At 48.1% G+C, this 27,086-nt stretch overlaps 1 protein-coding gene across 4 annotated transcripts in view; it reads left to right on the top strand.

Moving 5' to 3' along the window:
• The first annotated feature begins 1,097 nt into the window (after positions 1 to 1,097).
• Positions 1,098 to 27,086, top strand: part of BTBD16 (BTB domain containing 16) — a 68,864-nt gene continuing 42,875 nt past the window's right edge. Inside the window, exons 1-7 of one of the 4 annotated variants that reach the window (XM_017872240.1) lie at positions 1,098 to 1,504; positions 5,041 to 5,100; positions 6,820 to 6,971; positions 15,245 to 15,318; positions 17,511 to 17,654; positions 19,896 to 19,985; positions 21,164 to 21,278. In XM_017872240.1, the coding sequence (XP_017727729.1) occupies positions 5,089 to 5,100; positions 6,820 to 6,971; positions 15,245 to 15,318; positions 17,511 to 17,654; positions 19,896 to 19,985; positions 21,164 to 21,278 (587 nt within the window). In that variant the 5' untranslated portion in view covers positions 1,098 to 1,504; positions 5,041 to 5,088. The remainder of the gene's footprint in view (positions 1,505 to 5,040; positions 5,101 to 6,819; positions 6,972 to 15,244; positions 15,319 to 17,510; positions 17,655 to 19,895; positions 19,986 to 21,163; positions 21,279 to 27,086) is intronic. The other 3 variants (XM_017872241.1, XM_017872242.1, XM_017872243.1) reach the window with 3 other exon arrangements.

Below are 27,086 nucleotides of genomic sequence, written 5' to 3'. Positions count from 1 at the left end.
TTCTAAAGTCCAAGTTTGGTTGCAGGGCTCTGGGGATGCAGAGATGGGTGAGCCACTCACAGAACGTTCCACAGTGATCAGCTTCTCTGCAAAGCAGAATATGGTGTTGGGAGGGGTAGAATCACAGGATTTGAGGGCTGAGGGGGAGATAAATTCAGGGGCACCTCCCATTTATAGAGTGTTTCATAGTTTCTAGATCACAGCCACAGGAGACAGCACAGCTACTTTCCTGTTTTACTTTAGGATGTATGTGACCTAGGAGAGGCTGGCATCAGGTCTTACAAGCTGCACTGCCTCCGGGTTCCTGTTACTGTAACTAGGGATTTCTGTGATCCCTGGGGTGGTGGTCCAGGCCTCTGATGGACCCGTGGTGACCCACGTGGCCCTGACCCATGTGGCTTCCACCTCCCCATCCCCTAGTTCGGGTCATGGGCTTCACAGGCCAAGTTCCTGAGGACACTGCAAGATTGTACTCAGGGCCGGGCGCGGTGACTCACACCTATAATCTCAGCACTTTGGGAGGCCGAGGTGGGCAGATCACCTGAGGAGTTCGAGACCAGCCTGGCCAACATGGTGAAACCCCGTCTCTACTAAAAATACAAAAATTAGCCTGATGTGGTGGCGGGCACCTGTCATCCTAGCCATTCAGGAGGCTGAGGCAAGAGAATTGCTTGAACCCGGTGAACCTAAGAGGCAGAGGTTGCAGTGAGCCAAGATCACACCACTGCACTCCAGCCTGGGCGATAGAGTGAGACTCCATCTCAAAACAAAACAAAACAAACAGAAAAACCCAAACGTCTTCACTCTGGATGCCAGCTTGAAGGCTCTTGGTCTTGTCCTTGACTTTGAGACAGTCCTTAGCTCCCAGAGAGAGCAGCATTAAAAATCATAATCAACGAAGTACCTCATTAGGCATAGCTTTTCATAATGCAGAACCCTCCATTTTATTGAAATATTTTGTCAAAACCCAGAAAACACTAGAAATAGAGCAGCCCAGAATGCCAGAGCTGGGAGGGATCTGAGAAGTTTCCAGTCTAATCTCCTCCTTTTACAGATGAAGCCTGAGGATTTGGGGCTTGACTCTCACTGAGGCTCTGTCCTGGGTTGCCCCAGGAGGAACAGGAATGGAGGCACTTGGCACCCACATTGGTCTCTGAGATGCCATCACTCACACCTTCTCCCCATCAGCCAGGGCCTTGGACACAGCCCCAGCCTGAGCTGAAACCCGGCCCTGGAACAGGAGGTGCTTGGAACCTTCCCTGCTGTTGCCGTGGTGCTCACAACCACCCAGGAAACCAAAGGCAAGCTCCCCCTGTCAAAGCCCCTTGGCCGATAAGAAGAAAAGGGTGAGCCCCAGATGTGATGAGCACTCCTGGGCTTCAGGCTCAGAAGGCGCCCAGGCCCCAGCTCTCCTGTAACTCAGAGGCCACTGTGATGCGAGTTCCTCCACTCAGCAAGCTTCTGCTGTGAACACGCCTGTGGTGGGCAAGAGGGCTTGAGAACAGTAAGTACGATGGGTACTTTTCAGCCACTTCAGAGACCAAGAAGGGTGTCTTAGGGACAGGTGCTGCTTAGACTTGGGTCCCTCTGGTCTACTTGACAGGGAGGGAGTTTGGGGAATCAGGAGGGGTCTGGGAGCCGAGAGACCATTGTAGGTAGCTCCTGCCCACCCACAGGGACCTCGGCACAGGCTCTCAAAACACATGAAGGGGCAGATTGCCTGGTGGGATGAAAAAAGAACACATTTCCAGGCCGTTGAGATGTCCCTGGATTTCAAGATCAGCTAAAAAAAGTTCTTAGATATTGATCTAAGAAAGCAGGAGCTTTGGGTAGCTGAGTGCAAACCCCAGCCTCTCTCTCTCTGTAACTGAAGCGGTGCTCCGTGGGCATAGCGAGTCCTGTGTGGGGTTTATTCTGTACTGACTGGGTCTGCTTTAGAATGGAACCCTCTTCTCTCTTCTCACATTCCTTTAGGCCACGTTGAGGATTCGGGGGTCTATGTCTAGGGCAGTGGGAAGCTGGTGAAGGGTTTTAAGCTGAGGAGTTCATCATCCTGGCTCCTGTGAGGTAAAAGGATCAGAAAAGCATGTATGTGTTACCTGAGGTGGGAGAAGCCTCCTCACGCAAGGTGGAAACTCAGCCATCAAGGAAAATATACATTGCTCTAAACCGAAGTGTACCTCGAAAGCTACTTGAACAGACAAAGATGCTCTTAACACACATGCATACATGGATGCAAGAGCAAATGAGGACACCGGCAGGTCGGTACAAACACCAGGGCCATGTTTGTATCCAGACACGTTTCTTTTTCTTTCTTTTTTTTTTTTTTTTTTTTCCTTGAGACAGAGTTTCACTCTTGTTGCCCAGGCTGGAGTGCAATGGTGCGAGTTTGGCTCACTGCAACCTCCACCTCCCAAGTTAAAGTGATTCTCCTGCCTCAGCCTCCCAAGTAGCTGGGATTACAGGCATGCGCCACCAAGCCCAGCTAATTTTGTATTTTTAGTAGAGACAAGGTTTCATCGTGTTGGTTAGGCTGGTCTTGAACTCCTGACCTCAGGTGATCCATCTGCCTCGGCCTCCCAAAGTGCTGGGATTACAGGGATGAGCCACCGGGCCTGGCCCCCAGATATGTTTTCAAATTAGAGATTGGCAAAGGAAATACACACACACACACACACACACACACACACACGACATATTTTCATACCTAATGAAACAATTTGTTTACCATAAACAAACTCAAAAGACAAATGATACACTTCTGCAACATGTATGGCAGACACAGTGTTAGTGTCCCCAGTACATAGAGAACTCCTTAAAAAATGCTCAGGAAACTATAGTTAAGAAAATGTGGAAAGTAGAAAAATGCGGAAAGCCTATGATTAGGTGGTTTTCAGAAAAGAAAAAAGGCCAATAAATAGATAAAAGAATGCTCAACCCCACTGGTAGCCAGGAAAGTTCAAATTAAAATAAGAATCTAAAACCATCTGACACTCACCAGCTTGGCAAAAATAAATATGATGATAGTACCTAGTACTGGAGATGTTGTGAAAAAAACACCACCACTTATAAATTGGTGATAGGAATGTTAATTGCTGCAATTTTGGGGCAAGTGAATTGGTATTAACTATTTCAATTGAAGATACAGATCTCTGACATAACTATACCACTTGGAAGACTATCTCATAGAAATAAAAACAACACAAAGATATACATACATATACACACACACACACACATACACACACACACACATATATATATATATACACAGATAGAGATATAGGTAACATGTATAGATATATGCATACACACATGTATGCAAACTGCCATAATAATGTATATGCATGTTGTTCCCATTGTTCTTATTATGGGAATAAAATGTAGGAAATAACCTCAATGACTTGACAGAGGAATATTTTAATAAATAATGATGCATTCACTGTATGAAATATTATGGAGCCAGGCACAGTGGCTCATGTCTATAATACTGGTACTCTGGGAGGCCAAGGAAGGAAGATTGCTTGATATCAGGAGTTCAAGACAAGTCTGGGCAATATAGATCAGTCTGGGCAACCCTGGCTCTAGAAAAATCAAAAAATTAGCCAGGTGTGGTAGTGGACGCCTGTAGTCCCAGCTACTGGGGAGGCTGAAGTGGGAGGATCACTTCAGCCCAGCAGATTTGAGGCTGCAGTGAGCCTTTATCACACCACTGCACTCCAGTCTGGGCAGCAGAGCAAGACCCTGTCTCAAAAGTAGAAAAAGTAATATTATGCAGCTATGTTAAATTTTTCTTTCCTGTCATTGTATTGGTTCACTTGTTACAACAAGCATATATTATTAATACTTTTGCAATTAAAAAGTCCAATTAAGGCAATTAAAAGGTAAAGAAAAGCCTGTCTGCCCAAGTGGAATGGAAATTCTGTGAGGCAAGGATCATGTGCATTTTGCTCACCGCTGTCTCTCAGAAATGGCTAACACCTCTTTCCATATGGCGACTGCACAGGAAATGCTTGTTGGTGAATGGATGAACATAGCCATGACTGTGATGCAGGTGAAGTGCTATTTGGGGAGCAAAGGGGAGGTCAACTGAGGTTCTTGGTCATCAAGTGCCATGGCTTCTGCTGGTTTTACCAGCTCGCCCACTTCTTCTCTTCTCTGATGTTGCTCTGGGGAACAACCCAGTCACCAGTGCACATTCTTCTTGGGAGAATTAGTCAAGGTGTCTGCCCTCAGGGGCCAAAGAGTGGGCCCCTGAGCTAAGCCAGGCCAGTTGGGGCCTCTTGCTGAGAATCTGGATTGAACAGAACCCTGCATAGATGGACTGTGGGGGAGCCGACTCATGCTAGAGGCAGCGCCTGACAACAACAGCCACCAACTGCTGGTGGGTGCCACCCAGGTCCCTGCAGCTGCTTCCTGTTCTTTCCCAGAAAGTTCTCCAGTTTCCTTTTGAGTCTATGAGACCCTCCTCTCATCACCATCCTTCCAATCTATCTTAACCTCCCCCCAACTCCATAATCAAATGGGTTTCTGTTGCTTGTAACCCAACTGCCCTGATAATGTTCAGAGATAGCTGGAATGTCCTTCCACTCTTCCTCTTTCATGACCTGTAAGCCAGGGTGACCATCAGTCTACAGGACTCCAGGGCAGCCCTGGCCTACAGCCATTGTCTAAGCCTAATCATTAATATCATCCCTTTAGTCCCCTGGTCTGAATGATCAATTATGTGATCAGCCTACTTATAGCTATCTTTCGGTCTTTCTCGCTTTGGCAAAGGATTATCTTCTGTTTTGCTTGATCTGAGCCCAGAACAACAGCAGAGATCTATCTGTCTACTCATCTGCTTACAAAAAAAACTAACTAACAAACAAACAAACAAAAAACAGCAACAACAAGATATTCTCTTGATCGATAAAAAACCCACATTCGAGGCTTATTCATTATCCTTCCTGTGGCAAAATATAGATTCTTTAGGCCAATCTCCTCCATAATATTTTGAAAAGTATGGAAAATTTCACCTTTACCTCTTTTGTCTTCTAGGTTGCTTATCTTTTCTCTCCTGTGTAATCTCCACTTTCATTCACGATAATGTCGAACACGGTAAGTAGATCAGTTTCTCAAGAAGGTAGGTGATGAGAAGAAGCACTTGGTTATGGTAATTTTGACAAATTTCCACAAGGGGCTGGGTCCTGCACCACCGAGGACCTTAAACGTTATTGGCTGACTCGGCTGGAAAGAGTGTGTCCAGGCAGCGGGCTGTACAGAGAGCAGAGAGCAGGCTTGTGGTCTGAGCTGGCGATGTTTTACTTCTCACATGACAGCAGCACTATATCTAGACTCAGATTCCACAGTTTTTAATCATCCACCATCTTCTAGGCACTATACTAAGGTGTATTTCCCAAACTTTATTCTACTTTATACTTTTTACAACATTGGAAACAAGGTGACATACCCACAATCCCCACCACCGCCATCCTCACCATCATTGTCATGATGACCATTACTGTCACCACCACCACCCGTTATTCCCATTTTACACATGAGACCTGAGAGCCTCAGAATGTTAAATAACTTGCTCAAGGTCACACAACTAGAAAGTAGCAATAACAAGATTTGGACTCAGATGCTCTAGTCCGTGGCCCATGGTCTCGCCACCTCTCCATTGGTGCCCTGGTTGGCTTGGGATCAATGACATCCATTCTTGTGGGTCCTTCCTGGTGCTTTTTTCCTTGCTAGGTTGCTTTGGGCCTTCAGTCTAAGGTTTACATCCATGCTGGGTATTGTCCTTCTCTTTTATGTAAATTGCTGAATTTCCCCTGGAGCCTCAAGAAAATCTCTAAGTAAAAGCCCCTGCCCAAAGACTCAGCAGTTCAGCTCCTGGGTATATAACCAAAATAATAAAAAGACAGGTGTTCAAACAAAATCTTGTCCATGAATACTCACAGCACGCTTCACAATAGCCAAAAGGTATAAACAACCCAAGTGTTCATCAACTGATGAAGGAATAAGCAACATGTGGAATATTTACACAATGGAATATTATTCAGCATTAAAGAGGAATGAAGTACCAATACATGGATGAACCTTGAAAACATTATGTTATGTGAAAGATGCCATCCACAAAAGGCCACATATTGTGTGACTCCACTTCTATTGGGTGTGATTCACCCAGAACAGGTGAAAACATAAAATCAGAACATAGGGGCTAATCTTAGAAAGCAGATTAGTGGTTGTCAGGGGCTGGGGACGCGGGAACATAGAATGACAGCTTAATAGGTATGGAATTTCTTTTGGGGGTAATGAAAATGTGCTGGAATTAGGTAGTGGTAATGGTTGCATAACATTGTAAGTGTACTAAATGCCACCAAATTGTACACTGTAAAATAAAATTTTATGTTTTGTATATTTTACCACCCACTAAAAAAATTTCCTTGCCCAAGATCTCCACAGTTTAATATCTCTCTGTATGACAAGTTAGGATAAGTACTCAAAGGACAGTACTTAAAGCATGATATTATCCCTACTTGTGGATTCTTCAGAGAGCTACCTGCAAAAAACAATGTTTCTCCCTGACCTCTTGCCCTCTGACACCTCTTGTCTTAGATCCTAAATTCCAAATTACTTTGTAGCTTGAGATCCTTGGTCTATGGAATACAGCGTCTTTACCTTAAGATGTCTCGTGAGAAATATTAGCCATGTTCAAAAATTAACCAGCACTGTAAAATTTGTCTTGATTTCCTTCCTGCTGTACAGTTTGGAAAATCTGGCATTTATGTGAAGTTAGAAAAAAAGATGTCTTCTCTTTGTTTGATTACCAAGCAGCACAAAGCTCGGCTGGAACGCCGGATTGCTGGCTCAACCAACCGGTGGCGTTTCCCCAAACAGCCTTTTACTGGGGACCTGCTCTCACTTTCCCAGATGTGCAAGGCTCTGAGCATAGACTTTGAGGAAGCTCTGAGGAACCCAGACAGGTAAGAAGACTTAAAGATTTGTGGGAAGGAATGGCCCATCATTCCTGGGAGGGGAGGTGCCTGATGACCGGGCCACTCTGATTGGCTGGAGTGGCTGTCAAGGGCATATCTGCCAGGAAGGCTCCCTCTGGAGCCAGCTTTCAGGCACTGACAGGGTCATAAGTGACTACTACCTCTGAGAATGTGGGTGGTGACAAAAAGGGCAGAGAAAGATTGATTTTTTTTTTTTTTTTTTTTTTTTTTTTTTTTTTTTTTTTTTTTTTTTTACGATTTTTCTCCCCATTGGGAACTTTGAACCCAAACAGGATTCTGAGTTTCTCATCCAGGAACCAACTGGTTTTTTGACAAACAAAACTTAGTTAGTCCTGGCCCAGTGTTTAGACAGCTTGTGAATGTCCATTTTCACCCAATGAACTGATCCTCTCTCAATCTCATAGTATTCCGCGCAGCAGGCTAGACCCTCACTTCCTCATGTGATGAGTTCTCTCTTGCCCCTCCTGGAAACACAGAGCTGGACCCTTGCCTTAGTCTGTTTCTGTTACTGTAAAGAAATACCTGAGGATCAGAAATTTATAAAGAAAATAGGTTTACTTGGCTCAAGGTTCTGCAGGCTGTGTAAGAAGCGTGGCGCCAGCATCTGCTTAGCTTCTGGTGAGGGCCACAGGCTGCTTGTACTCATGGCGGAAGGCGAAGAGGAGCCGAGGGTGCAGAGATCGCATGGCAAGTGAGGAAGCATCAGAGAGGAGAGAGGGGAGGTCCCAGCTTTTGTTAACAACCAGCTATTGTGGGAACTAAGAGAGTGAGAACTCACCCCTGAGGGATGGTATTAATCTATTCATGAGGGATCTGCCCTTATGACAAAATTACCTCTCATTAGGCCCCACCTCCAACATTGGGGATCAAATTTTTTTTTTTGAGACGGAGTCTTGCTCTGTCGCCCAGGCTGGAGTGCAGTGGTGCGATCTCAGCTCACTGCAAGCCCCACCTCCTGGGTTTACGCCATTCTCCTGCCTCAGCCTCCCAAGTAGCTGGGACTACAGGCACCCGCCACCATGCCTGGCTAGTTTTTTGTATTTTTTAGTAGAGACAGGGTTTCACCATGTTAGCCAGGATGGTCTCGATCTCCTGACCTCGTGATCCGCCTGTCTCGGCCTCCCAAAGTGCTGGGATTACAGGCTTGAGCCACCACGCCCGGCCGGGAATCAAATTTCTACACGAGGTCTGGAGGAAACAAATATGCAATTTGTACCACCCCTATTGCAGAAGGCACACCTCATTTCCCTGGTGCCGTGGACCTGGCTTGATGCCACTACCATCCCTAGGCTGGCAGCATCTGTCTTGTGACCTCACAGCCAAATCGAAGTGAGCATGGACTGTACTCCTAGGGCAGCACCTGGCACAGAAGAACTGCCTGCTCAATCTTTGTTCAGCGAGTAGCCAAATCTTCCCTCTCTAGAGCCACTGGCCAACTCTGTTCCGTTGCTGAGTTAGTGCCAGGGCTAGGCCAGGGATGCAGGTGCTGGAGCTAGGCCTAGGAATACAGACAAAGTGATCCCAAAAGCTGATGAGAGGGTCTGGGCAGCAGGAACTAAGTCCCTAGGAGTTACTGAGCTAAACTGGAGGCAGTGGCCTGAGGGGTGGGGTACAGAAATGGCATTTGGTGCTGGGCATTTGGGCTGTTAACAGCAGTCTATCAACAGCGTTGGAATCCCCACTTCTTCACTGACTAATTCTGTGACCTTTAGTCAGTGGCTAACCCTCTTTGGGCCTCAGTTTCCTCATCTCTAAAATGGTTATATAGCACCTTCTTCAAGATGAAGAGTCATCTTGAGGATTAAATGAAGCCATCTATTGAAAATGCTTAGCACTTTTTCCGGCAAATAGTAGATGCTTAGTAAACAGAATTATTTTCTTTATTGATTGAGCAGCATTTTAGTAATTAATCCCAGTTATTTCATCTTGGGGTGTCTCAGCTCTGTGCTCTGCCAGTCAACACCTCCTTTATTTCACTCTGCCTCCTTGGACCTTCCCCAGTTCCTTCCTCCAGGACAACACCTTCCTCCAGCACAACAGGGGCAGAGGAACCAGTCTTCCAGGGAGAAGTTTTTACACATCTGGCCCTCTGCTTTGTGATGTTGGGAAGCTGAATGTCCAGAGGCAGCACATACTCTCAGGTGTTCTGGGCAAGTCTACAGCCATGCATCTGGTGCTCAGCTGATGCAGGATCGGTTCTGCCAGGGCACTTGGGCTCTGTTCCGTAAGCCTCTTGTCCTCCTCCTGAGACAGTGGGCTAGCCTGGGCACAGCCTTATCATGGTGACAGCAGAGGGCACGAGGGTATGCCCAGGAGCACATGTGACTTTCAAACCTTCCACCATTTCACATCCACTAGGCCCCATGAACTGAGGCAAGTCACGTGGCCAAACTCCCAGTCAAGGGACAGAAAACACACTCTATTTCCTTATGGAGAGAAATTTTGCAATATGGAGGTAAAAGGTTTGGATAGAGGGAGGGATGAAGAATTGAAGTCACTGGTGCAGTCTACTGAGTGTGGGAGAAACTGATGTGCTGTAATAAACCAAACGTGTCTGGGCATGGTGGCTCATACTTGTCATCCTAGGGCTTTGGGAGGCCAAGGTGGCAGGATAGCTTGAGGCCAGGAATTTGAGCCCAGCCTGGGGCAACATGGTGAGACCCTGTCTTTACAAAAAATTTTAAAATTAGCCAGGGATGGTGGCATGGACCTGTAGTCTCAGCTACTTGGGAGACTGAGGTGGGGGGATCACTTGAGCCAAGGTGATAGAGGCTGTATGAAGTGAGCTGTGATTGTGCCGTTTCACTCCAGCCTGGGATAGAGGGCGAGATTTGTCTCTAAAAATAAAAAATAAAAATAAAAAAGAGAAAGACACACACACACACACACACACACACACACACACACACACAGACACCTACCTTTTCTTTGTCTTCACAATAGGAATTTCTTCCATGTGATTATGAGAAACTTCTTAGAAAGAAAAAGGGTTGTGTTTAATTTAGATAATAACATGAAAGGCTTTTTCCTGGTAACTCTTGTGAACCTTCAGGCATCAGGCAACTCTCAGATGGCAAACTCCACTGTCAGTAAGGGCCTGGAATGCTCCATGAAACATACCTTTTGTCCCCCAAAGCACTGCATGACTGTTTCTGCCCCACCTGGCAAGCTGTGTTCATGTCATGGATGGTGTCATTGCTGCTTTTCCCACCTGGGGGCGCTGTCTGCTTGGACAGGAGCTGGACCCATCTGTATTTCTTGAGTTATGGAAAGGGTCATTCATGGTGGAAAGCTGAGGGAGCAGGCTCCCAGTTTCCTGTCTGTTTTGGGTATGTCATTGTGTCCAGCTGGCCAACACTTCCTTCAGCCGTGTCTGTGGGTTTTCATGATGCAGGGAGTTCCTGGTCAGCCACTCAGAGGAGCTGATCTTCAGGCTGCTGGTCTTCTTGCCTTGGACCTTTTGCAGGCTCTGTGGCACTAAGTGTGGGAGAGGAGGCTGAGAGGAGGAAATGTTAACTTCCTTGCAAGCACCCTAATCTTTTCGTGCCTTAGTTTAGGTGCAAATCGGGGATGCTGTCTTACAGGGTTGCTGTGAGAATTACATGATATAATTTATGTAACGAGCTTAGAAAAGTGTATGGCACATATACACTCAATGCACATGTGTCAAGTGTGTCCCTGGGGTCCACTGGCATATATGGATGCGTGCTGTCATGGAAACCCAGAGATCCAGCGCAGGGGGGTGTGACTCAGGCCAGACTGGGGAGGGGGCACCCCCACCCCACGAAGGCTTAGGGGATTGTGGCTCTAGGAAGGACCCAGAGCCCTCCCTGTCCCCAGCTGGTAAAGCTGCCTCGTGCTTTTCTCCCTTTCTGCCCGCAATGCCAAATCTATTCAAGGGTGGGAGGAGGTCATGCTTAAGAGGTGAGGATGGGAAGAAGGGACCCCTATATTTTATTTTAGTTTATTTTATTTTATTTATTTTATTTATTTTTTTATTTTGAGACGGAGTCTCGCTCTGCCGCCCAGGCTGGAGTGCAGTGGCCGGATCTCAGCTCACTGCAAGCTCCGCCTCCCGGGTTCACGCCATTCTCCTGCCTCAGCCTGCGGAGTAACTGGGACTACAGGCGCCCGCCACCTCGCCCGGCTAGTTTTTTGTATTTTTTAGTAGAGACGGGGTTTCACCGTGTTAGCCAGGATGGTCTCGATCTCCTGACCTCGTGAGCTACCCGTCTCGGCCTCCCAAAGTGCTGGGATTACAGGCTTGAGCCACCACGCCTGGCCTATTTTATTTTTAACCAGAGAGCAGTTCTGGGATAGTGGGACTAGAGACCAGTGACCCATGTTATAGAGGTGTTAACCTAAATAACAAACAGAGAGGAGAGGAAGACTCTCTAAAAGTAGTTGTTGTTTATTCCGGAACAGGCATTGCAATGGAATACCAGTGTCACTGTAAACTACGTGCATATTCAGGGAAGTAAAGGAAAACAAAGGTTTTTTGTTTTGTTTTGAGACATGGTCTTGCTTTGTTGCCCAGGCTGGAGTGTAGTAGTATAATCACAGCTCACTGCAGCCTCAACCTCCCAGACTCAATTGATCCTCCTGCTTCAGCCTCCCAAGTAGCCACTACATGCTAAATTTTTTATTTAATGTTTTGTACAGGTGGGAGTCTCTCTATGTTGCCCAGGCTGGTCTTGAACTCCCGGGCTCCAGCGATGCTCCTGCCTCAGCCTCCCAAAGTGTTGGGATTACAGGCATGAGCCACCATGCCTGGCAAGACAAAGGTTTTTAAAGGAAAAGTGAGGAGGATTACATCATTCCTCTGAGATAATTATCCCTGGCTACCAGGATCCATAACAAGGGTGACACCAGTTTGAGCTGCTAGGCAGATGTCCTCGCAGTACTTTTTTGTGTGTGAGGTTATGATGGCCTTTGTGTGCAGCTGTAGGTTTTGCAGAGTCTTTTGTGATAGTTCTTATTATCAGGCATTCGTGTGTGAGAATTCTCCCTTCCTGGCCTTCCCCACCTCTATTTGTTGGGTGGATTTTTTTTTTTTTTTTTTTTTTGAGTTGGAGTCTTGCTCAGTCGCCCAGGCTGGAGTGCAGTGGCGCGATCTCGGCTCACTGCAAGCTCCGCCTCCCGGGTTCACACCATTCTCCTTCCTCAGCCTCCCAAGTAGCGGGGACTACAGGCACCCGCCGCCATGTCTGGCTAATTATTTGCATTTTTTTAGTAGAGACAAGGTTTCACCATGTTAGCCAGAATGGTCTTGATCTCCTGACCTCGTGATCCGCCTGCCTCGGCCTCCCAAAGTGCTGGGATTACAGGCGTGAGCCACTGTGCCCAGCCATTTTGTTTTTTAAAAGAGATTTAGAGACGCGGTCTCACCCAGTTGCCCAGGCTAGAATGCAATGGCTATTCACAGGCACAATCACAGCTCACTGCAGCCTCGAACTCCTGGGCTGAAGTGATNTTTTTTTTTTTTTGAGTTGGAGTCTTGCTCAGTCGCCCAGGCTGGAGTGCAGTGGCGCGATCTCGGCTCACTGCAAGCTCCGCCTCCCGGGTTCACACCATTCTCCTTCCTCAGCCTCCCAAGTAGCGGGGACTACAGGCACCCGCCGCCATGTCTGGCTAATTATTTGCATTTTTTTAGTAGAGACAAGGTTTCACCATGTTAGCCAGAATGGTCTTGATCTCCTGACCTCGTGATCCGCCTGCCTCGGCCTCCCAAAGTGCTGGGATTACAGGCGTGAGCCACTGTGCCCAGCCATTTTGTTTTTTAAAAGAGATTTAGAGACGCGGTCTCACCCAGTTGCCCAGGCTAGAATGCAATGGCTATTCACAGGCACAATCACAGCTCACTGCAGCCTCGAACTCCTGGGCTGAAGTGATCCTCTTGCCTCAGCTTTGCGTGTACCTGGGACTACAGGAGCATGATACCATGCCAGACTCCGTCAGGGTTTTTAAGGCATCATAACTCCATTTTTATTTTGACACCTCTCACAGAGACAATGAAAGAGAGAATGTTAACCGAAGGCAAGTCCGTGCCAGGCATTCCAAACATTCACTCTTACACTCTTCCCTTCCTCTGAGACCAAGAGGCAGAAAATGGAAGGACTGCGGTCCAGCCCCAGGTCTATATCACTCTTCCTAATTCATCAAATTGGCGTTTTGACCTTTGGATAGTTTGCTCCAGGAAGTCCGTATGTCCATGAGAAACTTACTTCCCCTTCTTCCCCTTCTGCCTTTCTCCATCATGGTCATGACTTGGAAACATGAGCTCCAGCCTAACAGCACGTTCCCAGCATCCCCGCACCAGGCGTTGCAATGGGAGTTCACCTCGGACCACTTAGTCCCAAACAGTGAGACAACTCACAGATGCCATGTGTTCTGTTCACTTTTCCAGTGATCCTAAAATGAACTGCAGCCCTTGGGAATGGCAGAGCCTACATGATGGTTGGTATATCTTGACAAGCAGCCCTCACACCCAGGAGAAGGCAGTGTGCTCACCTCTGTTTCCTGGCATCCCTTGGCTCAGCTGATGACACTGATGTTTGTGAGGGTAGTTGAGTTCATGGACCTTGCGCCATATTTTCCAAAGTCCATGGCTCCATTTTGAGATCACGGTCTGAACTCTTGACTCTGGCCAGCTCTTTCCAGACGTGTCACCCAAGCCACGAGGAGGATCGAGTGAGGAAGCGAGGGTGGCTTGGATCAGATCTCCACTGCTCCTGTTGAATAAGCAAGTCCAGCTCCCACTGCCTGCCTTAGGCTGAGTCATTGGCAGCCACCCTCCCCCCTTGGACAGGGCAGCACGTAGTTGGTAATATTCTGGACACAGGCTCCCACCCATGCTTCCTGCATGCACCCTGGCCCACGGGGTCTCCTGGGATTGTTGGAGACAGCATGGTGAAGTTGACACTGCATGACACAGACCAGCTGTGGTCACAAACGTCTCTTGGCTGGCTGGCTTTCTGGGATGACTGTCTTTAAGCTGTGAATATGTGACTCAAATTTTGTTTCACTTCCTGGCTTAGCATGATGAGTCCATGGTGTTTATCTATGTGGTCATGGATTCATTTAATGAATATTTGCTGAGCACCTGCATGATGGCTTGTGCCAGGGTCATAGCAATAAACACATGCCCAATCTGTCTTGCAGAGGATACACAAACAGGCAGCCACAAGACACTCCAGAAGGAGTTTTAAGGGGGAAATCCCAGGACGGGCAGGGGGAAAGCCACTGGCCCAGCATCCCCAGAGAAAACAGCAATGAAGCTCATTCTGAAGAATGAGTAGGAGCTTAGCAAGGGGAAAGGCAAGGAGGAGAACATTTGGGAGAGGGAGTAGTGCATGCAAGAAATGAAAGCAGCGGTTGGCAGGTCCAGGTGCAGGCTGCTGAGAAGGGCTGGAGTGGGGACCGTTGAGGGACCAGGCTGTAGAAACATGCAGGAGCTGGTTAGCCATGTGAAGGAGTTTGGACTTTCCCCCAAGAGCGATGGGGAAACACTGGAGGATTCTCAGCAGGAAAGAGACGAGACCAAATTTGCATTTTGTGGTAGGCAGGCATCTGAGCAGAGCAGGGTTGGAGGCTGGGAGACTTTGGCAGTGACTGGGGGAGATCATAGGGGCTTGGAGGAAGGCAAGAACAGCAAAGAGAGATGGACATTCAAAATATCTAGGCAAGTGATGAGATGTAACAACACTCGGCATGCTGGCTTGGGCAACTGCAGGCTGGTGGTGCCATTTCCTGAAATGAGAATCTGAGTGAGCAGGGTAGGATTTGGGGTAGATGCTAAGTTTAGTTTTTGGACACACTGAGAGTGGGACCTGTATGACCTCTAAACAAAATCGTTGGTGAATTAACATCCCAGAAATGAGCAGAAACCTCTATTCTTTTCTCCCAGCAGATATTACTGAGTGTCTACTATATGCCAGATAATGTTTTAGACACTGAATAAGGTGTCATTCAGGCAGCCAAGTATGACCTCAAATACACCCTCAGTAAGCCCTACCCACAAACTGAAAACAGGAATCAGCATTATAAGCCAGCTATCAGAAAGCCTACAGGTTTTCAGATCGGCAGACAAATGGTGACCTGAGGAAACTTCCAAAGGGTGAGATATGAGTAGCTTGATCAATGGGTGCTTTAAGGAAGTTTATGCTAGAATAATGCATGTTGTAGTTGGAGAAAAATGTCAGTATTAACTCCTGAATTTTATGTTTGCATTTTCCCTTGAGGTTATACATTTCACAAATTCAGAAGTTTTTCTGTGAGAATTTCAAGAATAAGGACATCCAAAGTGCGGAAGCAGGTGAGTTTGTGTTCTCCGTGGATTAAGTCAGAACGTTACCGACTTCAGGGGCATCTTGTGGTCTTTATGGAAGAAAATCAGCCCATAAGCCAGGGCGCTAGTCCATAAGTTGCGATTCTTATCCACTTCCCAGTGTCTGAGAAATAATAAGTGCCCTATAAATATTTGTCAAATGTGCAGTGAGTGAAACCAAGCTTGGTAAACACATTTTCATATGCTCCTCGCTGTGATAAAGACAAATGTGTTGGTGTCAATAAATAGCTCGCACCTGTGATCCCAGCAGGGAGGCCCAGGTGAGTGAATCACTTGAGGTCAGGAGTTTGAGACCAGCCTGGCGAACATGGTAAAACCCCATCTCTACTAAAAATACAAAAATTAGCTAGGTGTGGTGGCATGCACATATAATCCCAGCTACTCAGGACACTGAGGCAGGAGAATCACTTACCCCAGGAAGAGGAGGTTGGAAGGTTGCAGTGAGCTCTAGCCTGGGTGACACAGCAAGACTCCATCTCAAAAAAAAAAAAAAAAAAAAAAAAAAGAAGTTTTTTTTTTGAAAGACTAAATGGAGTGCAGCAAGCATAAAGCAGCTGTTCTTCGTCTCTTTGGGCTCTAACCAGTCATGACTTGGACGTTCACAGCTGCACTTGTTCAAGACGACTTTTCTGAGGCAGGATCAAGAATCAGGATAGGTTCTTTTTTTGCTAGAAAAAGGTTCATTGAGCCTCATGAGGAGGCTGGACAGCTTCTTAAAGCAGCATTTTTTTTTTTTTTTTTGGATAAAGCCTACTGCATGGTGTGGCTGCCTGAGATCAGAGCCAGCCTCCTTTCCAAAGAGAGGCTAACAAATTCTTTTCTCACCTTCAACTCTGAACAGGAGAAGTAGTCTAAGACCATCTCCTGGCATGAGAGAAAGAGCTCTGGATTGATTAGTGATGGCTGCCATGCATTGGCCATCCTGAAAGTGGAAATTGGCATCCAGTGAGTGAATATGTTGTATCCACAATTCTGCCCCTGCCTATAATCACCCTAATGGGCTGAGACTTTTTCTAACTCAGCATAACCAGACCACCTAAGGCGATGTAATATTTGAGATGCAAACCCCCTGAACCCCAGCACCAAACAATATCATAATATTGGTGAATAACAATAATAACAACAGGAAGAAGAATCAGGTACCCAAGGTCACACTGTAAAACTAATGGCAAAACCAAGAAATACGTAGATGAGGCTGGTGGCCCTTCAGGTCCTGTCTGGCACTCAGATCGAGGGTTTTAGGCACCTCTCATTACTCCAGCTCTGTACTAACAACACAGGAGCTGAGCCATGCAGAGTCCTCTCCCCATGGCCTCCCGAGCCTCACCTGGCCTGGCATCCTCGGTTTCGCCCTCTGCCCTCCTCTATCGAAAAGCCTCTTCTTTTAGTGATCACTGATTTTATCCTCAGGTTAGATGCCCCGAATAAAGTCTTCTACAGTTTGGAAAGCGCCTTCTTTTATTGTCAAGGGAGGGTCACGAGAATCCTACCCTCTTTGGTAGGCCTGCTATTACATTTCAGATGGATCATGCTTTGGTACTCATAGTGCAGTAGTTCTCAACAGAGAACTAGGGGGTGATTTGGCTTCACTGGGGACACTTGGCAATGTCTGGAAACATTTTTGGTTATCACCGCTGAGGAGGGAGTGCTACTGGCATGTAGTAAGTAGATGCCAGGGCTGCTACTGGGCATCCACATTGCACGGGACAGCTCCCCAACAGGCATGTATCTGGCCCAAAATGTTTACAATGTCAGGCCTGAGAAACACTGTCGTAGGGGAAGCCAGAATGTTCTTGTTGCCTTGGCCCCCCAAGAGTGCCCCAGACAATGTCCCTGTTCCACAAAGCTTTTCCTGATTCCTCACATTGGAGGGCAGCGCGAGTGCCTCTGAAGTCCTACAGCTGTTAGCCGACAGCTGTCCTGGACATGTGGCATGTCCTGGGTGACCTCGTAAGACTCCTTCAGTGTCCCCCTCAAAGCCACTCAGCCCCCGAGGCCCACACTTCACCACTTCCTTTCTGAGATGCCTGGGGAGGCTGCTTGCCTGCTTCATCTGCTTAATGATCCACCGAGCAAAGGAGTTGGGGGAGAGGAAGCTGATGCATCTTTGGATGGGGACGTTATTGATGTGTTTGCTCAGCATCATTTTCTCTCCTCAGATGTGATTCTCGAGTGCCTGGGCTTCAAATGGGAACTCCATCAGCCCCAGCTTTTTCAGTCTGAGACCTTGGCCAAGCTCTACCTGAAAGCCCTGACGCAGGGCACCACATACCCCCTGAGGGAGCTGGAGGAGCTTCTGCGAGGTACTTCCTCTCTGGTGCCCAGTGCTGGAGCCCCAGTGCCTTCTAGCTTGAGGGTCCCAGCTTGGAACCTGGTTATCTGTTTTGAGACCACGGTCACTCTAGCAGTCAAGAGCAAGGCTCCACGGTGTTATCTCATCTCGTGACAGCCTCAGTTTCTTCAACTGTAAAATGGGGATAATAGTTCTTAGGATGCGGCTTTGAAGAGTAGAGGAGGTACTAGGTGTGAGATTCTAGAACAAGGCCTGGCACACAGCAAGCACTCAGTACATGCCAGTTATTATCCTTGAAATAACCCAAGTCTTGTCTGGCCAGCCCAGACACAGAGACTCTACCTACTTCTTTGAGAAGGAAAAATGGGCTGTGGGGAACTTTCTGAAGAGGTTTTTGGAAGGAAGGTGGAGTTCTGATATCTGTGGCTTCTTTGGCCCTAAGTATGCTAATTCAAGGCCCACATGTGTGCATCTATTTTGTTGTTGTCTTTGCTTCTCTTTCCTCTTCTCTTCTCATCTCTCTTTTACCTCATTCCAAAAAGAATGTAGGCCACTTCTTTGTCTCCTCTTCCAGTCCTGACCACCCCAGCCTCCTCTCACCTGGTCTCTAAGTTGTCTCCATCTGCACTGCCAGCTGCTGCTTTGGGCTACAGGTTGGCATCCCCTCGGGCTGACTCATAAGCAGGTGCCATGGAAAATTCGAGGCCCCCAAAGCCAGCCAGCATACCAGTCATGATGGGCTTTCATTTCCAAGACATGACAGCAAAGCCCTGTTATTCTAGAGTCAGACAGGCAGCCGGAGCCCCCAGTCATTCCGCCCCCACGAGCCTGAGCCTGGAGGGAGAGCCCCGCTGCCTGCGGGAATCTGACTCAACCCTTCCCCGTGGTGCAGGCAGTGAGAGCCAGTTGGGCTCTGCAGAACTGCAGCAACCTCGGTGCTGGCTCATGAGCCTCTGTGTTCTTCTGAAGCCTTTGTCCCAGTGTCTTCAAGAGCCAGACTGGGCTCTTCCATCTCCCCTGTACCCAAGTCAAAACATTCACCAGTCCATCTGTGAAAGGCTCTGGTGAGCCAGACAGTGAGTTCATGGAAAAGCAGGAGAATTTGGAAGTGGAAATGGAGTCATTAACATTGCGGTCTTTACCGTGTCTAGAATGGGTCCCTAAAATGAAAATATTTGGCCCTGCTAAGACAGCCACTCTGATCCAAGCCTTCCTGCTAGAGGCTGCACCTGGCTGGGAGACAAGAGGGAAGGTGCAGATGAAACCCCTCGCAAGCTCCATGGACCGATCAAGCCCTGAGATTCATGTCTTTCAATAGGAGCAGTCACAGTCCTTCATGTGCCTTTAAAAGCGAACATATCTCACAATGGTGGTTTGCATCTGTATCTCCCAGTTATCACTTGCATGTTCTTGAGATCATCTGTGTTGCTATCCTGAAACTTCTGGCCGGACGCTGGAGTGCTGGACTCTGCAGAGAGGCACCGGCTCTCCAGCTGCTCGATTTCCTTCCATGGAGAGTGGAGGAGCAGCTGTCCTGGAGAGGACGTGTTTATTCTCTAGCGGGGAATCCAAGAAGGAAGTGACCCACTTACCAAAAACAAACTAACCACCTTAGCTTTGGAGAACCTTGGGGAAGAGTGTGAACAAATTACTGATATCTTCTCCGATTTAGGGGTTTTACTCAACCTGGAGGGAATATTGAACTTCTGTCTTTCACTTACTCTGACATAAGTGATTCCCTCCTTCCCTCCCTCCTTCCCTCTCTTCTTTCTTCTCTTCCTTCCTTCCTATGTGGAATGCTTAGCTTATGCCAGGCATTGTGCTAGGAGCTTACCATCTGAGGGGACAGACAAACCCAAAATGATGGGAAAGCATGACAAATACCGTGACACATTATAATATTAACTGCCACCTCCTGCATGCCTACTGTGTGCCAGGCACTCACGTGCATCCTCCCATTTACTCCCTGCCATGGGATGGATGGCAGGCTGGCATGAGCAGATGGGAGGCCGTGTAGTCATGCCGGAGAAGAATGTGACCCAGAGTGGAACAAGCCTGGCGCTTAGTAAGTTCTCAGTGAGTATTTGCTGAGTGAGAGCCAGCACAGAGCCAGGTGACGGACGACAGCGGGGAAATATAGTGTGATACATGTCTTGATACCTCACGGTCATGCCAGGGTGGTGGGTGCCTCCCATTGTGTCTTCACCATGGTTATCACCTCCATCCATCATCATCTCATTTCCTTTACTAGCTCAATCACCTAAGAAGACCAAAGAAAAATCCCCTGCAAAGAGGATGATCATTTCCTTGAAGATCAATGACCCACAGGTCACTAAAGTCGGTATGTATATACCCGTCTATATTCTAAGAATGCCATTGAACAAATGGTCCTCTCAGATTTAAAAATGAACAAGCAACAGCAAAGCAAAACAAACCAACAGTAGACTGTGTTCAGTGCTTTCTTATTCAAAAGGCCCGAACGTGCAAAGAAAGAAGGGGCTAGAAGGCTAGGGTGACTTGGGGAAATGGAAGAAGGTGGAATGCTACTAAAGAGAGGTTCTTGTCATTGAGAAAGGGTGTGAAGGATGCAGAGACTGGAAAAAGATAGCGGCTTCTCAGACACAGACCCAGCGCAAGAGGAGTTGCCGCTCTAGGCTCACACCCAACCAGGGAAACCATCAGGCCCAGCCTTGCTCCCAAATAGCACTTCACCTGCCTCTTCCTGCCAAGGACCACCCCTACCTCCCCAACTTGGGCTCACTCCCCATCCCCTCACAGCCACTCAGGGGTAGTCTCCTTTGTTGCCCCTGTCTCTCTTGTTTTTGTAACTTCTTATGAGTCTTAAACTATTTCAAAATAAACAGGTATTTAAAAATGCATCTATGGGCTGGGCACGGTGGTTCACATTTGTAATCCCAGCACTTTGGGAGGCCATGTGATGGCACTTGTTTAGGAATCGCTTGGTGAGGAAACTTCAGCACTAGTTGGGCCATTTGCGACAGAGGACACTCTGATGGTGAATCAGCCAAGTCCATCTGGCCCCTAGCCATGCAGTTCAGTTCCTGAACCATCCAATTATTCTAGCTCTTTTTGGAAGTCTCCAGACTCCAAGGAGAATCTGCTGTAAGATATATGTTGTCTCCAGAAAAAAAAAAAAAAAAAAAAAAAATGCGTGACTTGCACACAACATTCTGCACCTATTTGGGCAGTCACATTCCTGCACAGGCCACAGACCCCAGGTTAGGAGAGAACCCAAGACGGTCTCACCCCTGAGAACAGGCTTAAAGGAGGATCCCTTCAGCAGAAGCTCCACTCTCTTTAGCTTCAGCCTCAACTCCTTTGGGAAGGCTGGTAGCAAAGATCATCAGCTTCCGGGTGGTGCCTGCATCCAGGTCAGAGATGGTGCATTTTCTCTAAGGGCACCTCTGCCTGCCCAGCTGCAGTAGTGAGGGAGGGCCCTGGGTGGTGTCCTGTGTGCAGAGCCCCACACTGACGGCTCTCTTGGCTGTGCCTCCCCAGCCTTCGCCACGGCCCTGAAGAACCTCTACATGAGTGAGGTGGAGATTAACTTGGAAGATGTACTGGGGGTGCTGGCTTCCGCCCACATCCTCCAGTTCAGTGGCCTGTTTCAAAGGTAAGGAAACAAGGCGGACTTCGGGCAGGGCCAGGCCTGGGGGAAATCGGAAGGGCAATTCCTGGCCCATTTGGTAGAACATTCCTCTTCACTGGGCTAAGACACCTCAGGTGTCTTTGTGCCAAGCATGGCCTTGAGCCTGGAAAGGAACTGAGACATTCATTCACAATAACAGGTGAGCCATCTCTCCAGCAACATACTAGTTTTAACCAAACGATTCTCAACTCGCAGGAATGAAATGCAAATGGGATTTCTACCACTGGGAGAGACTTCATGCGTATACACAGTGACTTCCTAGTAGCCCTCAAACCAGGCTTGCTTATCAATTTCACCTCTTTTCATTGGTGGCTAAAAAAAAAAAAATCTTTCTCCTTCAAGTCATACACACACACAGAAGCTGGCAATTGGAGGGTAAGCTGACTTTCCCATCACTGTCAGTCCTCGTTTTTCCTGCTCATTTGAGATAGTCTTGTTTTTTCTTGTAAATAATATTTTTATCGTTATAAATGTTACATACGGTCATTGTAGGTCTTTTGGAAGAGAGGAAAATGAAAAGATCAAAGTTAAAATTGCCCAACAATGCCCCTGCTCATTTTAGGCATAGCCTCTCTTTTGGACATTCAGACCCCGCTGGCCCACCTGGGCTGCCCAGCAGGAGGGTTCATCGGGGTGTGTCGGTGTGGGGAGGAGGTGGTGGGGGGCCAGGAGGCATTCAAAGCGGGTTGGCATTGAATGTGAAAGCTTCCTCATCCTGACAAGGGTTGCCTGGGCTCATGGATGCAGAAATCATGAGCATGAGGGGGTAACAGACATTGCTTGGTGTTTCTGCCTGCCTCCAAGCAACCGAGGAAATGCACCCTGATGGGGTGAGATCAGAGCTCCCAGTTTGTGTTGGGCTTTTCCTGCAAAGCCAAAAGCAACCTGGGTCCGTGCAGGGTCTGTGCTCAGTTCTGCAATAAGGTGCCCCTTGGTCTTCATGTACCTTGGTGGTCTCTGACATAAAATGTGGCTTATAACATTTGTCCCATCTACTTCCCAGGACTTTGTTGGGGAGTAGGGGATGTCAGCACATAGGGCTTTGGGATGGAGTGTTTGCCTTTCAGTTCCCAGCTCTTTGCAGGGATGACCTCATTTCCTCTTCCCTGTAACCCTAGGAGGTAGGACTATTACTATGTTCATTTTACACATGAGAAAACTGGGACTTTGGGAAGTAAGTAACTTGGCCAAGGCCACACAGCTGCCAGGTAGAGAAGCCAGGACTCGAAGGTCAACGGGCCCCTGAACCTGGACCTCTAACACTGTACTATTCCACTTCACTCGGGTGAGGTGGTGATGTTGTCACTTGCGCATTTGTGGTTCTGACCCTCCCTTCGATGGCATTTAGTCAGGAGAGGTTTGCTTAGGGTCACCCACTTGTCATTTTACTCACTGACACCCACACTTATTCATTCATCTGCCTCAAGGACGATTTCTTGGGCTTCTCTGGGAGGCTAAGGAGACAGTGAGGGACCAGATGGGCAGGATCCCTGCCCTCTAAAGTCTCCTGTCCAACCTTCTCCAAGACACCAGAAATAAATAAAGGTGGATGGAATGAAGTTTGGGAATTCCTAACTGGAAAATTTTGTGCTGTGTATTATTAAGTTCAAGCAAAATTAGTATCTATAAGAAGAAAGAGCAGTTCTTAGATTTTCTCCTCCCTTTCTGTGTGTCCTGCAATATTCCTCCATTCCGTTGATGCTTGTGAAAGGGTAAGTGAACCAAGTGGAAAGTCATTCATGGGATTCATTTCTCTAGAATATTTTGTCTCCTCTCCTGGGCTTTTTCAGGGATGTGTGCCTACCGCATTGGTGTCCTGAAGACAGAGGTGGTATCTTGTGGCTTTTTCTCCCCCTCATTCCTGATGCAATTCAGTATAAAGAAGAGATCTGGGCAGGAGGTGGTCTGCCTGTTTTGTTTACTTCTTAAACCTCAGTCTCTTTTTCTGAGTGAGTGAAGGAATGAATGAGTATACCATCCAAGCCAAGAGAAGACATTAGCTACTCTGCAGAGGGGAGAGACAGATCTCTCCTGGGGATCTTACAGGTTTCAATTCGTTTTTTGTAGAGTTCACACAGTCAGATTCAACCCCACGAACGTTTTTGATCTGGTGCCTCATTCTGGGGACTCCTGAAATGACTGGGTCCAGGCCTTTGATCTGGAGCATCTGGTAGCCTCATTGGGAATGCAGGTGCCTGGACCTCTTTGCAGGGGACACACATTGAGAAGGGCCTGGAGTCTTGAAGAGGCACTCCCGTGTGTCGGCATGGTCAGACTGTGGGGTTAGGTGGCCGTGGTAGATGGGAGATGAGTAGTTGCAGGCAGAGCCAACTGGTGTAGCATCTTAGAGCCATCTAAGGAATCTGGCCTTGACCCTTAAGGTGGTGGGGTGAAAAGTCCAGGTTTTCCTGAGATGTCTATGCCCCTTCCATTGTATATATCTCCCACTGTCAGCCCAGCATAGTCTTGTGATGTATAACTATGAAATCTAAGCTCCTTTACACAGAGAATTTCTGAGCAGCTATTTCCTGGTGCGGTCCAGGAAATTATCTCTGACCTGAGTGCTGGCAGGGCAGCTTCCCTCTTGAAGTGGGGCCTCTGGCCACCTTCTGTCTCCAAGCCTCAGCTGCCCTACCGTAGGAGCAGACTGGAAGCTGCATCTCACCTTCAGAACTCTTGCCCTGGCTTATCCAGAGATGAACCAAGAACATCAGCTTCTTCATCCTCCTTTCCCCTCCCCCCACCTTGTTTTGAATGCCAGAGCAGGAAGGGCTTTGCAGCTGATGAGCCAAACCTTTCATTCCACTGATGAGCAAACATAGGCTTGCCTGAAGCTGATGGGACCTGCCCAAGATTCTCCAGATAATTGTGGTGGGGCTGGGATTCCAGGTCAGAGGCCAGGGCGGGCCTGCACACAGTTGGGCTGAGTCTTGCCTGCCTTTGAGAGGCTGATGGCGCAGTTGACAGGGTGTGGCGTCATCGGATACATGTGTGTTTGTGTTTCTGTGTAACAGAAGCACCCCAGGTCACTCTGATAGCATCACAATGTTCAGGTGCTGAATGAGACCTCACAGGTTATCTCAGCTGAGCTCCCACGCAGTGGGAAATTGCCAGATGACTGCTTGATTCTGAATCATACATACCCGAGGCCTCCCATCTTGAAGGGATGCAGTGTGTGCACACAGCTTCCACTGGGTGATGTTCCTTTGACTCATATCAATATCTTCATTGGCACTTGGGCTAGAGTCACAGCTGGGATTATGGCTGTCACATGCACGTCCCAGCGCATACGTGCATGCATGTATATGCACACACATGCTCACACACATACACATGGAGCACCTCCCTAGTTGTCACTTGGGTTCCTCCAGGCTCACAGGGCCAGAGGGGCATTTCCTTGCCTCCATGCAGGGTTGAGCTTCCTCTGTGGGCAACTTCCTGGTCCCTTAGAATTTCTGGAAGTGGAAACCCCCCACCTCCCTGAGCCCAGAGGTGAGCCTGGGTGGCTTTCTTTGCTTCCTTTGGTCTGGGAAGTCTGATCATTCCAGTCCAGCCCAGGCCATGGGTTTGACCGTGAGGAAGGGGAAGCATAAGAGAAGGTGTCAGTCTCCTGGGGCACTCATTTCTTCTCCACAACTCCAAGCCCAGTTAGTGCTCCCTGTAGGTTTCGACAGACAAAAGCTAGCACCTAAAGGCTCCTGTGCCCAATGAGGGTGGGGCCCGAGCCTCCTGTTCAGCCTCATCACACTTTGGGCTTCCCCCTCTGCTGACCGGTGAGGCCATGAACTCCAGGAGGAAAGGGCCTCCGTCTGTCCCTGCCGGCATTTCCAGAGCCAGCAGCACAGGTCAGCACAGAGCTGGCACTCAGGATGGGTGTGGATGGGGACGGTTGCTTCCCGGCAGTCTGTTGTTTCATGGGAGGTGGAGGGAGGTAAGGAACCAGGTAGAAGAAGGAAGGCATGGATATCAAAACTAAGGCAGTATGTGGGGAGGAGCAATCAGGGTGACTTCCAGGAGGAGGTGGTGCTGGACCTGAGCTTGCAAGAATTACAGCAGTCAATGGGGGAGAGAGAGGGGACAGGGCAGAGCAGCATTAAACTGGGATGAGCCTGGCCACTGAGACCCAGTGCAGTTGCAATGGCTGGAGGTTTGGATGAGCCCAGGTCGTGCAGGATCCTGTAGCCACATGAGCAGGTCTGGGTTCAGTCAGCAGAGCGGGGAGCCTGGGCTTGGGAGGGGAGAGTGGCAGAGCCTCTGTGCTTTAGGCTGAGCCCCTCCTGTGTGAAGGAGATATGTGGGAGGAGATATGTGGTAGATATGTGGGAGGCTGCAAGGCAGGGAGGCTGGCTGTTGAGAGGCTATGCAGAGGCTCAGCCGAGAGACCAGGAGGGTCTGAAATAGGCAGGGGAAGTGGGAACGAGAGGAGGGGCGCGCTCAAGAGACAGCCAAGATACAGGATTGACAGGACTCAGCAGTCTTAGAAGGCAAAATGCCCAGGAGATGACAGCAGCACCTCATGTTTACTCAGCACAGGTTTCGCCAGTACTCAGGACACCTCCTAATGGGTAGAGTCAGTCTCCCTGTCTGAAGGGCCGATCCTAGCACACAAGGGGGTAGAGTGCCTTGGCCATGACCAGATTATTTATTCATTTATCATTTCTTACCTTGTTCTAGTAAAGGCTTTTTTTTTTTTTTTTTTTTTTTTTTTTTTTTTTTTGAGACGGAGTCTCGCTCTGTCACCCAGGCTGGAGTGCTGTGGCCGGATCTCAGCTCACTGCAAGCTCCGCCTCCCGGGTTCACGCCATTCTCCTGTCTCAGCCTCCCGAGTAGCTGGGACTACAGGCGCCGCCACGTCGCCCGGCTAGTTTTTTGTATTTTTTAGTAGAGACGGGGTTTCACCGTGTTAGCCAGGATGGTCTCGATCTCCTGACCTCGTGATCCGCCCGTCTCGGCCTCCCAAAGTGCTGGGATTACAGGCTTGAGCCACCGCGCCCGGCCTAGTAAAGGCTTTGAGTGACTCCCATGAATACATGAAATGAAGCCACAGAACACCAAATTGTTTGTTTGTTTGTTTGTTTAAGGAGGAAGAAAAAGACGGAGAGGCTACCATTGTACACTAACTGTAATAACCCACACTTTTCCTAAGATGGGCCATACATTTAGCTCTGAACTTGCTAGTGGCAGATAAAAAGGGAAACTTGATCAGTGATATTAGATAAAACCAGACAAAAGTTTAAAAGCAATTCACTTGGGGAAGTACAGCTACTATTAGTATTAAAACGGTGAAAGTCTTCAGCAGATGACCCCGAGCAACCTAATGATCAATGTCCTCAACAATATCTGTAGAGTAAATGCAACAATAAATCTTACAATGTTTTTTTTTCTTGATGTTGGCAAAAGCGGCACACCAAAATGCAACTCAGTAAAAGCTACTTCAGGGATGTGGTTGTTGGGGGCAATGAGACCCCAGCTGCCTTCTGGTCTGGCCTTATGGAAGGATACGTTTTAGAATAAGTGCAAGAGGTACTGGATGTCCTTTACGCCTCTGCCCATGAGCAATGTGTATCTCAACTGAGTTTAGGAACAACCACTGAGTTATAATATTCAAGGTTGTGCTTCAGTATGAGATCCCAGTGGCTACTCTGTGGTGCCTCTGCTCAATGAGTGAACAACATTGAGTCATAATGAGTTCAAGGTTGTGCTTCAGTATGAGATCCCAGGGCTACTCTCTGGGCCCTGTTCCTGTTCAATGGAGTGAACATGCTTCAAAGC

The sequence above is a fragment of the Rhinopithecus bieti genome, unplaced genomic scaffold, assembly GCF_001698545.2.
Source record: "Rhinopithecus bieti isolate Rb0 unplaced genomic scaffold, ASM169854v2 scaffold_6710, whole genome shotgun sequence".
NCBI lineage: Eukaryota > Metazoa > Chordata > Mammalia > Primates > Cercopithecidae > Rhinopithecus > Rhinopithecus bieti.
This window is presented reverse-complemented; position numbering and strand designations above follow the sequence as displayed.